Below are 13,303 nucleotides of genomic sequence, written 5' to 3'. Positions count from 1 at the left end.
GTAAATACCACCGCATGCATGAATGTTTAAACCACAACACCACATTGCTGCCTCAGCCTCGCTCTGCCTCGAGCTGCTACGTGGGAGGCTGATCAAGATCATCTGGATGCTTTCATTAACATCACAAAAAGACTGAGTGAAGGTCACACTTGCCACCAGCAGAGTCACCTTTGTGACAGACTTGAGACACTGCTGGTCTGACTTTTTTTAAATTTCAAAATACACTTTATTTCATAAAATTTAAGGATACACACAGTTCAATGTAGATGTCACAATTACAAGTAAAAAACAATACAATACAGACCAAACACAATAAGATTCCATTATTACAATTTAAAAAACAGTAATCTTCTAATACATGCTGAACAATACAAGGTGGGATGGCCTTACACGGTGGCCTTTCCCCGTAAAGCCTTTGCATAGGCTGTACCTCACTTTAGTGTGTCCCGCAGCACGTGCTCCTGGACCTTGGACTGTGCCAGTCAGCAGCAGTCAGTCGTGGACAGCTCCTTCAGCTGGAAGACCAGCAGGTTTCGGTCGGACCAAAGGGCCTCCTTCACCGAGTTGATGGTCTTCCAGCCGCAGGTGATATCTGTCTCGGTGTGCGTCCCGGGGAACAGCCCGTAGAGCACAGCGTCATGTGTTAACGAGTTGTTGGGGATGAACCGGGACAGATACCAACTCATCTCCCTCCACACCATCTGTGCGAAGGGGCAGTCCATCAGGAGGTGACGATGGTCTCGTCCTGACTGCACCTGCACTGACTTAGCTGTGACTCAGCATTAAGTCTGACAAATGTGAGCCAGCATTACGTTCGAGAAACGTCTGTTAACTGACTGTACGTGTAAGGAAAGAATGCAGCAAGAGAGCAGATTACTGTCCATTTTTAAACATTTTTCGCAAGTAACGTTATAACACAATTATTACAGTGTTGGGCTACCTACCTCCAGGGCTTCATAGGCTTGGTGCACCCCTTGGGACTGTTTTATTCCCATGCTGCATCTGCTCCTACCCCCCTCCCCCACCACCTCTTGCTGAGCCCCCAGTTGGCACTTACTCAGCATCTTGCTGATTTCCTCTCGCTCTCAAAGCTTTCTCCTCCTCTTTTTATGGTCACTTTCTCTCTCTCTCTCTCTCTCTCTCAGTTCCTCGATAATACACAGTCCAGGATAAGATACAGATTGCAGTATCACATGAATCAAGGCAATATATAGTCTGGGATTAACATGCATAATTTCCCTGCTGCTGCAGGGAGGCAGTACATTTGTACAGCTTTACACTGTGTCCCTTCATCGCAGAGTTTAATTCACACGGAGACTGCATTTGAAACCCGCAGTGGAATCAACAAAGCAAGCCAATCAAGAGCGAACTAGTCTTCCAAACACTGTTTAATCTGGACCAGCTCAGACTTTTCAAAAATGTATTCTCAGGATGTGGCAAGGCCAGCATTTATTGTCCATCCCTAGTTGCCATGAAGAAGGTGATGGTGGGCCTTCCTGAACCGCTGGGTAGCGGTTTTGATATGTCAACCACGTTGGTGTGGGACTGGAGTCACATATAGGCCAGAGCAGATAAAGGCATTAGTGAACCAGTTGGGTTTTTACAACAATCCTACAGCTCCATGGGCACTTTTACTGATACCAGTTTTTTATTTCCAGGTTTTTTTAAACTGAGTTCAAATGGTGGGAATTGAACTCACAGTCTCTAGATTACTAGTCCAGTAACATAATCACTACACTTCCACGATCCGTTCAGTGCTGTGTAATAGGTGCTAGAGTCTTGTCTGTTTTTGATCCTCTGGGACAGCGCGGCAGTTGACCCAGTCTAAAAGCCACTGGAACTCGTTAAACAAGAGTGGGGATCAGCTAGCCTCATGTGGCTGACCTAGAGCTGAGGAGATAACACTGATACTGGCAATGAGCCCACGCTGATTTGATGGTTTGGCACTGACAGAGGCTGCCAGCTCCTGGTGACAGCCACATGCCACTGTAGAGGTTACTGTGAGCTTCACAGACAGTGCCCGTGCAGCAGATGGGTGAAGTCAGAGAAGCAGATGGCAGTCATGGTGGAGCTCATTTCACGGCCACTTGGTAGGGTTTCCCCCTGTGCACTGTTTGTGTACAGAACAAGTGCATCCTCATTATCTCCTCATTACAGAAGTTCCCTCTGTGGTTACTCCCATCTGTTCCTATCCCAGCTGTAGCTGTGGGGCCCTTCCATAAGTATAGGTCATCAAGCCCAAACAGCTGTTCGCAGAGCCTGCACGGGACTGAAGATAAATCAAACAGTTTACAATCTCCATGAACATTGTTCAGTGGTTTTTTCTCAGCTGTGGAATGGCTGTACGTTTCTGATGGATGCACTCTATTTAAAACTGTAAAGTTCAGTTCAAATCATTGTCTGCTGCTGGATACTTTCCACCTGAGGCAGAGTGACCTTCCTAAAAAGAAAGAACTTGCATTTATATAGCACCTATCGCGGCCTCGGGACGTTCCAAAGCACTTTCCAGCCTATGAAGTATATTTTTGAGGTGCAGTCACCGTTGCGATGTGGGGAAACACAGCAGCCAATTTGTGCACAGCAAGGTCCCACAAACAGCAATGGGATAAATGACCTGATAATCTGTTGTGGTAGTCGAAGGGATCTTTTACATCCACCTGAGAAGGCACAGGGGGCCTTGGTTTAACATCTTATCCGAATGACAGTATAGAACTCCCTTGAAACCACACTGAAGTGTCGGCCTAGATTATGTGCTCAAGTCCCGGAGTGGGCTTCAACCCATAATTTTCTGAGTCAGATGTGAGAGTACGACCACTGAGCCAAGGCTGACACTTTTTTTCCCAAAAACTCTCAGAACTTGACAATTGAGTAAGTGCCCTGCCTTAAACATCTCTTTATATCACTGAGCTAGGACAGGAGCCAGAGAAATAGAAAAATTATGAGAAATTGGAATAGATTCCTAACTAAAGCAACTACTGCTGGATGAATAACAAGGAAGAAATATTAGAACCAAGAAACCTATTACCCTTTTCATAGATATACCCCCTAATAGCTCACCTACCCATCTTTCAACTATCTGCTTTCTCCCCTACCTATCTGCCATCTCATGTGCCCATCTTCTTACGCGCCATCTCATGTGCCCATCTTCTTACGCGCCATCTCATGTGCCCATCTTCTTACGCACCTTCTCACCTATCCACCTACTCGCTCACTCACTTTCTCACCTCTCCATCATATTCCTCAACCTCCTCTCTCACTAGAAACCCACCCTCGAGCCTCGATACCCTTCTCCGATAACTCACACCTTCCATTTCAATACTGCTCTATGTGGGCAGGCAGATGCATCAGAGAACCTATCAGGACAGAGGAAAAAATAGACATGGAGCAAGAGGGAAAGGAGGAAACGAGGGGTTAGGGGAAGCATTTTTAGCGGACTTTGAAAGCAGGGTGGTAATGTAGGGTGTTTCGGGAAGAGTTCGAGGGCTGGGGCATAGTAACTGAAAGATTGGCTGCTGATGGTGGAGTGGGGGGTGCAGGCAGTGAGGAGTTATTTAATATCGGAGGAGTGGAGGGAACAGACAGTGAGGAGTGGAGGGTGCAGCGGGCCATACTAATTCTATAACTCTATTAAACCTTTGGGTGAATGTGTTCCTGACCTCCCTCTTAAACTTCCTTATTTTAAGCCTTATGTCCCTTGGGATTTAAGCCATTTGTCATTATGAATAATTTGCCTGGATTAGTTTTGTCAATTCTCTTCGTAATCTCGAAAACTTCGATTGGATCACATTGGAGTCTCTTCTCTTCCAAAGAAAATAAGCCCAACTTCCTTAAATTTTCCTCACACCATAAATTCCTGGTGCCTAGAATCAAGGGCAATAATATCCTTCCCATGATTAGGTGCCCAAACGGTACTCCAAATAGGCTCTGACCAGTGCCTTATGGAGCAACAATACAATTTCTTTAGACCTGTACTCTATTTCTCTGTTAATGTAACCCAGTCCAGTGGAATCCTGTCATAATTGATTTGTATAATAATTTATTGGTGTGCACATTGACTGTCAGATTTTCCTACAAAACGCCAGAGACTGCACTTCAAAAGCAATTAATTGGTTTTGAGGCATTTTGGTACATTTGAGGTACTATGTAAGGAAAAGATACTATATAAATACAAGTTCTTTTTTCTTTTAGTGATCGATATCTGGTTTCCAAAACCGCAAGTTATCTGATACAATATTATTATAATTGTTTATGGTGATCAGTGCAGTTTTATTGCATTGATCATTCAGTGTTGTTAGACAGTTGTGACATTGTTAATCTGCTCCATCTACCACATGAATGGGTAACAGCATTACTGATGGGCTGCTTATTGTCCTTAACTGGGTTCATTATGGTGGATCCCAAGGATGACTCAATGACTGCACTTCATTCACCAGCACTTTAGATAGCTGAGGAGTGGTGCCCTGTGCTCAATGGCACTTTAAGCAGCTCCGTTTAGAATGCCAGTTTTGGTCAAGAGCAATGAATAGAACAAAATAAAAGCAACAATATTCTTTTTATTGCACTAATATTCTGAGCAGCGCATTGAGGAAGAGAGGCTGAACAGCATTCCAAGGGGGAAGAGACTAAGCAGTGCAGTACAGTACACAATGGGGAATAACACTACACATTTGGGGTCATTACCTCCCACTATACTGAACAGTCGATTACAGTGTTCAATGGGCTTACGTTATGGAAAACAACCTGTTAACGATGAATGATTTAAGATGTGAGGTTATATAGATCTTATAGACATTTGCTTGATTTAGAGAAAAACTTTGCCAGAACCCTTCCTCTGGAGATCAATTGGGTTGGATGGAGTCTATGATAGAGTGGATTGTACATGGTCTATGGGTGGAATGGGATTGATGGGCCAACAACTTCTCATGCTGGTGGGTGAAACGTGACTGGGTGGCCCAAGCCTCCACTGATGCTGTTATGAAACTACTGATGTACCAGAATGAACTGAAGCGATCTTCCTGCCAGTTTCTCTCCCAGCTACCCTTTGGTTAGATGTCTGTCTCCATTCAGCACCCCCCTCCCCCACTTCCCAATTCTTATCAGTGACTCTGTTAAATGACCCCACGTGACTGGCTAAGATCGAGTGCTCACTGAGTGAAGGATTGTGCGGGGGATAATCTGTCATTTTCATGCTCTGGCAGAGTGTGTTGATTCCCAACTTTTCAAATGTTGACTGTAAGAGGAGAAAGTTTCACAGTGAGAAGCCCACCACTAGGAGCTTACAGCACTCTGGTGAAATGTGTCAAGGGGGCAATAGGTGATCTTCCTTTGGGTAATGACAGGAGATGGGGCATGCCCAGAGATGAGGGACTTTAGTTACGTAGATAGACTGGAAAAGCTGGGGTTGTTCTCCTTGGAACAGAGAAGGTTGAGAGCAGATATGATAGAGGTATTCAAAATCATGAAGGGTCTAGACAGAATAGATAGAGGGAAACTGTTCCCATTATCGGAAGGGTCAAGAACCAGAGGACATAGATTTAAGGTGATTGGCAATAGTACCAAAGGTGACATGAGGAAAAACTTTTTTACACACTGAGTGGTTAGGATCTGGAATGCACTGCCAGGGGGTGTGGTGGAGGCAGATTCAGTCATGGCCTTCAAAAGGGAACTGGATAAGTACTTGAAAGGAAAAATTAGCAGGGCTACGGGGATAGGGTGGGGGAGTGGGACTTGCATTGCTCTTGCATTGCTCGGCACGGACTCGATGAGCTGAATGGCCTCCTTCCGTGCTGTAACCTTTCCATGATTCTATGCTGCTGCAATCTACTGATGTGACTGGGACTGGTTTCTGTCTTCACAGCTGCCTACCTGGAAAGATGCAGCCCCAAGTCTGCACTGGAGCTCCTACAGAGAGAGACGGTCAAAATTGAAGAGGAATCTGAGGTGAGGCCTTGGCAAAAAGTATATCCCTACAGTACGTGGGTTGTTTAGAAACAGGAAAAGTCCAGCAGGCCCCTTTCTGATAGATCTTAAGCCTACCTCACAACCTGCAAACTGGAAAATCAGGGGCACTTTATTTTATGATGTGCAGTAACATGTATATTTAAATAATCCTTCATTTGCATAATTTGTACTTTTATTTATACACATCCAATGAGTTTAATGCATTGTTATGGTTTACACAAGTCCCAATGCTAAAAGCCCCAATATGTAAGAAAAAAGGACCAACTTTGGCTTGTTAACATAGAGTATTAAAAAAACACTAAAAGAGACTGGACTCAGGTTATTACTGGAGGAGAGCACAGATTTATCAGTCGATACACAGTCCCCCCGAAATAATTTGGATTGAATTCCTTTTTTATTACCCATTTGAATGAGAGATGTTGAAAAAGCAAATTAAGCACACCTGAGACCAAAATCTTTAAGTTTTGACCGGGAATGTGCTTAATTTGTTTTTCACACTTCTCAATCAAATGAGCTAACATCTTTACGTTATTTTGATTTTACTACGGCTCCGTTAGATCCACTCTTACCTTTGAGTCAAAAAGTTGCAGGTTCAAACCCCAGTCTAGGATCTGAGCACATACTCTAGGCTGTTACTTCAGGGAGTGCTGCATTGCTGGATGAGGAGCTAAACTGAGGCCCTGACTGCCTTTTCAGCTGGACGTTAACCATTCATGGTGCCATTCACAGAAGAAGAGACCATCTCAAACCGATAACAGATTAACTAGTCATTTACTTCATTCCTGTGTGAAAAATGGCTGCATCATCCTACCTACATAACGTACACTGCATTTCAAAGTTGTTGTTTTCATATCTTCATACTCTTCTCTTGGAGAAGAGTGCGAAGTAGTGGAAGGATTTGCAGGGTGATTAAGTGTCTGAAAGGCCACAACACGAACACACTCCTTTCATGGCCGTAACCATATTTATACCAGCCGATAGCGTGATTAATCCTATACAAAAAGAGGTTTTTATGGGCTCCCACAACCCATACAATGGAGGAGGTGGGGGCACCCATATCATAGAACCATAGAAAGGTTACAGCACGGAAGGAGGCCATTTAGCCCGTCGAGTCCATGCCGGCCCTATGCAAGAGTAATCCAGCTGGTCCCACTCCCCCGCCCTATTCCCTGTAGCCCTGCAAATTTTTTCCTTTCAAGTACTTTTGAAGACCATGATTGAATCTCCTCCACCACCCCCTCTCAGTGCATTCCAGATCCTAACCACTCGCTGTGTAAAAAAAAAAGTTTTTCCTCATGTAACCTTTGGTTCTTTTGCCAATCACCTTAAATCTATGTCCTCTGGTTCTTGACTCTTCTGCCAGTGGGAACAGTTTCTCTCTATCTACTGTCTAGACCCTTCATGATCAAACCAAACACCTACCTAGGACATTACCAAGCCCATAATGATTGACTTGATGGCATTTGCTGAACCAATTATTTGATTTATTATTTATTTAAAATCAAATCATCCAGGCAATTTAGGGTAGATAGAGAGAAACTATTTTCACTGGTTGGGGAGTCTAGGACTAGGGGACATAGCCTAAAAATTACAGCCAGGACTTTCAGGAGTGAAGTTAGGAAACACTTCTACATGCAAAGAGTGGTAGAAGTTTGGAACTCTCTTCTGCATACGGCAGATGCTAGTTCAGTTGTTAATTTTAAATCTGAGATTGATAGATTTTTGTTAACCAAAAGTATTAAGGGATATAGGGCTAAGGCGGGTATATGCAGTTAAGTCACAGATCAGCCATAATCTCACTGAATGGCGGAACAGGCTCAAAGAGCTAAATGGCCTACACCTGTTCCTATGTTCCAATGTTTAATTAATCTCTGATTTTGACTGAAGCCTGATTATAGATGTTGGCCAGGAATTTCCTCAGAACTGCTCCTGCTCCGCAACCGTAAACTCACCGGAAGTGTGATGGACAGCCTGCTTTCGAGCATAAACAGGAATTCCGCTGCACTTCTAGAGACTATGGTGGCAGAGCAAGAGCAGCTCTGAGGAAATTCCTATTTATAGACAGATATTATCCTCTGTATAAGTGCAAATTATAAGAGGCTAGCACCTTATATAGAGGATAGTGAGTGTTATATCCGTCTGATCACCTATGTGAAAAGTTTTGCACACAGCATTTTTCATCAGCCATTTTAGCTATAGAATAACATTGCTCAGAAATTTCATTTTTATACAGAATTACATAGAATTTACAGCACAGAAACAGGCCATTCGGTGCAATGCTGGTGTTTATGCTCCACATCAGCCCCCACCCCACTCTATTTACTTCATCACACCCTATTAGCATATCCTTCCATTCCTTTCTCCCTCATGTACTTATCTAGTTCCCCTTAAATGCATCTATGCTATTCGCCTCAACCATTCCATGTGTAGTCAGTTCCACATTCTCACCACTCTCTGTTTTGAAGCATTTCTCCTTCCAAAAAGATTGCAAATAAAATTACCTTCAAGTTTGGGTACAAGTTTTTTATGTAACAATTAACTGTTACATAATAAAATATGCACTGGTAAGATTTTATGTGGCCCCAAAGACATCATTTTCACACCACTTGCAGAGCAATGATTTCACTGTATAAATCAATATGACTTGTAAAGAGTCTCATAGCCAATTGTATTCCTGTTGCATTCAAGTAGCATGCAAGCCAGTGAAAAATATAGTGCCAGTTTTATGTTACTGAACTACTTCTATTTAACACTTCTTTGTGGGTGCGAATTTCACATGTGCAGAGTTGGTGTAGTCGTATTTGCCAGTTTGGGTGATGCTTTTCGTGATGTCAGGGCAAGGTCTATATTTTGGGATTTTTGATCATTTTTTTCTTCATGGAAAGGATTTGGGGATTGAGTTATGTTTAAGTGCTGTGTTTCAAAACAAAGTGAATTTGCACAAGTTTTAAAAAAGGCCACAGACTGCAGGCATTGAAGATATGCATCAAAGCCGAACAGGCCAGTTAGTGGAATGTCAAAGTTCAGACTTTATTTGAAACTGAATCCCACCAGTTTATTAAATCAAACCTCATTCCAAGTTTCCAAGAGGGGATGATATTGATAGTTTTATCCAGGCATTTGAATGTTGGCCAGTTACCTCAAGAGGAGTCAAAAAAACAATTGGGCCAGCTGACTTATGATTTCACAAAGTGGAAAAGCACTTGCAGCATTTACTCGTGTCAGTTCTGTGGATAGTATGGATTATGATACTGTAGAGTGTGCTATTCTTGGTGCTTATGATTTAACACGTGAAGTGTACAGACAGAAATTTAAGAAACTAAGAAAATATCCATTCCGTGCTTGGAGACAAATGGTCATCCAGCTTAAAGCCATGTGGCTGGTGTAAAAGACCATGAAAGTCTTTGTATCCTACTGGATGTCAACCTAGAATTCAGAGTCACAGCTCTGGTCTCCACTTGCCAGGACTGTCTGGAGCGGGGTTCAAACCCTACACCGTCTGATTCAGAGGCAAGAATGCTGCCACTAAGCTAAAGGCTCCACTTCAAAGTAATTCATGTGAAGTGCTTTGGTTATAGCAAATTGGCTTTTAATGAGAAACTTGTCTTTTGCAAAGTCCAAAACCAGACCGATAAATGATGGGTCTGGGATGGGTCTAGGAAACCCGGCCTAGAGGAAGAAAAACTTTTTAGAAGCAAATTATTTCAACTATTGTGTGTCATCAACATTCAGCTGGTATCAGGGGTACATTTATTACAATGCAGTCATTAGCTCGCTCACTCTGTCTGTCTGTCTCTGTCCCTCTCTCTCTATTACAGGCTCTCCTAGCTCCTGCCTCTTTTAAATTCGTTCTTAATTTGCTGCAGATTTGGATGTGGTGCCTCTGCTTCATTATTGCTCAGTATTTGTGTTACATGTTTCCCTTAGTTTTCAGGTTAGTTTCTTTATATTTTAAGACATCCCCTGGTTTCCAGTTAGATGTGTAAGGTATTAAATGGATCGTTTCTCTGTTTCTATTTTGCTGGAGTGTCTCTGCCTATTAATTATCAGGGTTTTTTTTACAATATTTGGACTGCATTATACTCTGTATTTATTATTAGTTTTGACCCTAGCTCCTATATCTACAATAATATGTTTCATATTAATTTTGTTGCTGTTTCTTCAACTCGCACCTTATCCTAGCTTTGAAAGTAAAAGAACTGCTCGTTCTGTTCTGCTCTGCTTCGAATGTTCTGTGTCTCCAAGTCTAGGTCCTGGCTCTAGACTGGGAACCTGATCATAACGGTCACCTTTTTCGGATTTTATTGTGTCAGTAAACCGCTGTGGCCAGTTTTAGTTTCACAAACTCATCATTTATCTCCCTGAGCCTGCTCCGCTCCCTGCTGGTGGCTCTGAACTCCCGTTTTGAGGCCCTAATGGTTTTACAGCATGGTGGCAGTTTCACACCAGTCCGAATATTAAAAATATTTTAATATTTTACTGCAGATCCTCCGAACCTGCATGAAAAAAATCCACCAAAACGAGGTCAAAAATCTGGAAAACCAGACTTTTGTCGCTCCATGTGCATTAGAATTAAAAACAGACAATCTGCTCAAAAAAGATTATCCGTATAAAAGGTGGACACTGGCAACTTGACGAGAGGTGATTTAGGAATCCCAGGAGTATTCAGGGCAGCTGGTGTGTGGAGGAGTCTAAGTCTCACCTGCTCTGGGTGAGAGAGCATGTTGAATATTTATGTACTGAGCAGTACAAAAGGAAAGACATCTGAATCCCCTTGAAAATAATTAAATGAGCTGCGTGGATATGAGAAAGAATGAAACTGGAGGCTGAGGAGGGAGTATTGAAAGTTATGTCTCTTGATCCTGCCCTCACTAAAGTACACACACACACCAGTGTATGTTTAACTATGATAAGGAAGGATTTGCACATCTTATTACAACTCACTCTACTTACGCAGTCATGATGTTAGTGAATGTGGCAGCCATTTTGCACATAGCAATGACCCATATGAATGACCAGTTCATTTGTATTTTATTGGTTGAGGGTGAAATGTTAGCTGGGACACCAGGAGAACTCTCTGCTTTCAAACAGGGCCTTGGAATCTTTAACAGCCACTGAACAGGGCCTCAGTTTAATGATCATCCAAACAACAGCACCTCTGTCGGCATTGGGTCAGCAGCAGCACGATTGCCTCTCAGTCAGAAGGTTGTGGGTTCACTCCAAGACTTAACCTCGTAAGCTAGGCTAACTCTTCAGTGTGGTGTTGAGGGAGTTCTGCATTGCCTTTTGGATGAGATGTTAAACCATGGCCCCATATGCCCCCTCGGGCGGATGTAAAAGATACGAGATGCTTCCTGCACCTACTAATAAAATGACAACAAAATTAATTGGCTTTAGAGCTGATGCCTGGACTAATTGCATGTTAAGGGAAGTAATTTTGTGAATTTCCTTAATTTAGCGGGTTTTTACTTCTGCCGATACTCCTAAGCTTACTCCTGGGTTAAACGTTAAGTATTTTACATAGAATTTACACCACAGCAATAGGCCATTCGGCCCAAAGGGATGTACTTATCTAGCTTCCCTTAAATGCATCTATGCTATTCTCCTCAACTGCTCCTTGTGGTAGTGAGTTCCACATTCTCACCACACTCTTGAGTAAATATTTCAACCGCACATTAACTCAGGAACCAACATTGGTGCTTTGCCTTTTGCTTGTTAAACAACAATTAACATGGAACAGGCAGTTTAACTCAAGACGTACCCTAGTTCTACATCACATTAATTTCTCCCATTTAAAGCTGGAGTTAAAGCCTTGGAGGGAGCCAGCAGAGTTTGAATGGTGAGCAGAGCAGGAGAGATTGATTAACGAAGGATGAAGGAGGAAGATTGCCAGATACTTTGGAGAAGAAGCAGCAATAGTAGGAACCCACAGCCGGGAGATGGACTTTCAGGACTCGTTACTGCCCCATGCAGCATGGATACGCTGACCTCAGCAAGGGGCAGCGTTAAGAGGATTGCATCTCAACAGGGACACAATCTCAGACTTGTGAACTAGACCTGCCACCAAGGAGCTGCATCTGGACAGCATTCTCAGTGCTAAACTTCTACACTACTGAGTAATACCAGGCATCAACAAGAGACATCACTTGGATCGGCCAGTGTGCAGTTCGCAGTTGTATCCCTGAGCAGATGTCCTCATCCACCACGTGTCGGCATATATCAAGTGCAACAGTGGATCCCAGCCAGAGAGGCGGACCCAATTTAACCCATCATTTGGTCCCCATGTACACAACATTATTAACTGCCACTCATGTAATTGTCATAAGTGCCCTCCTCATTATGAACAGAGAGGGTTTCTGCTCCCTGAACATTCAGATGGTTTGTAACCACCAGCAAAAGGTTATGCAAGTTAATGCTTATTTTCCATGGAGCAGTTACGATGCCCACATCTTGAAGGAGTCAAGGGCTCCCCAGGTGTTTGAGGGGGGAAGACAGAATACAAGGCTGACAGGTTGACAGTTCCACTATTGTCGGATCAGCCAGTCACACTGTGTCAGAGGTATATTTCTGTGGGGTCAGTCATTCAATGACAAGGCTCCTGGGCAGCAAAAATATCCCCCAGCTTATTTTTTTTCCACTACCAGCTGACCACCTAACTTCCTTTCCTGGTCCCAATACTAACTGACATTGTAAATGGTTCCCTCTCCTCTGGCACTGTCACCCTTTCAAAACCATTGTCATCACCCCGTCTCCTCAAAAAACCAACCTCACTTCTGTCTTTGCAAACTACTGTCCCATCTCCAACCTTCTTTTCCTCCCAAGAGTTATTGAACATATTGTCACCACCCAGATTTGTACCATCTTTCCCACCACTCCATGTTTGAATCCCTCCAATCAGGTTTCTACCCTTCCCACAGCTCCAGAATGGCCTTAACCAAAGTCACCAGATTTATTCTCTGTGACTGTGACCATGATGCACTATCTCTCCTCATCTAACTTGACCTCTTTGACAAGGTTGACCATACCATTTTCCTCCAATGCCTCGCTTCCATTGTCCAACTTAGTGGGTCAGCCCTCACTTGGTTCCACTCTTACCTGTCCAATCTAGCCAGAATATCTCTATAATGGTTTCTCTTCCTACACCATCACCTCGGGAATGCTGCAAGAATCCATCATTGGCCCCTTCCTCTTCCTCATCTGCATGCTGCCCCTTGATGACATCATCCACAGATATACAGTCAGCTTCCATGTGTACATTGATGATACCCAGCTCTACCTCTCCAACACCTCCCTTGACCCTTCCACTGCTTGTCTGACATACAATCTTGGATAAGCCACAATT

The 13,303-nt window shown here is 43.3% G+C and overlaps 1 protein-coding gene across 1 annotated transcript in view; it reads left to right on the top strand.

Moving 5' to 3' along the window:
* LOC137344856 (vacuolar protein sorting-associated protein 37D-like) overlaps positions 1–13,303 on the top strand; it is a 31,903-nt gene that overhangs the window by 13,112 nt on the left and 5,488 nt on the right. Inside the window, exon 3 of the mRNA XM_068008066.1 lies at positions 5,858–5,940. Coding sequence (XP_067864167.1) covers positions 5,858–5,940 — 83 coding nt within the window. The remainder of the gene's footprint in view (positions 1–5,857; positions 5,941–13,303) is intronic.

Source organism: Heptranchias perlo, chromosome 28 (assembly GCF_035084215.1).
Source record: "Heptranchias perlo isolate sHepPer1 chromosome 28, sHepPer1.hap1, whole genome shotgun sequence".
NCBI lineage: Eukaryota > Metazoa > Chordata > Chondrichthyes > Hexanchiformes > Hexanchidae > Heptranchias > Heptranchias perlo.
The sequence above is the reverse complement of the archived record's forward strand: the minus strand, read 5'-3'. Positions and strand labels throughout refer to the sequence as shown.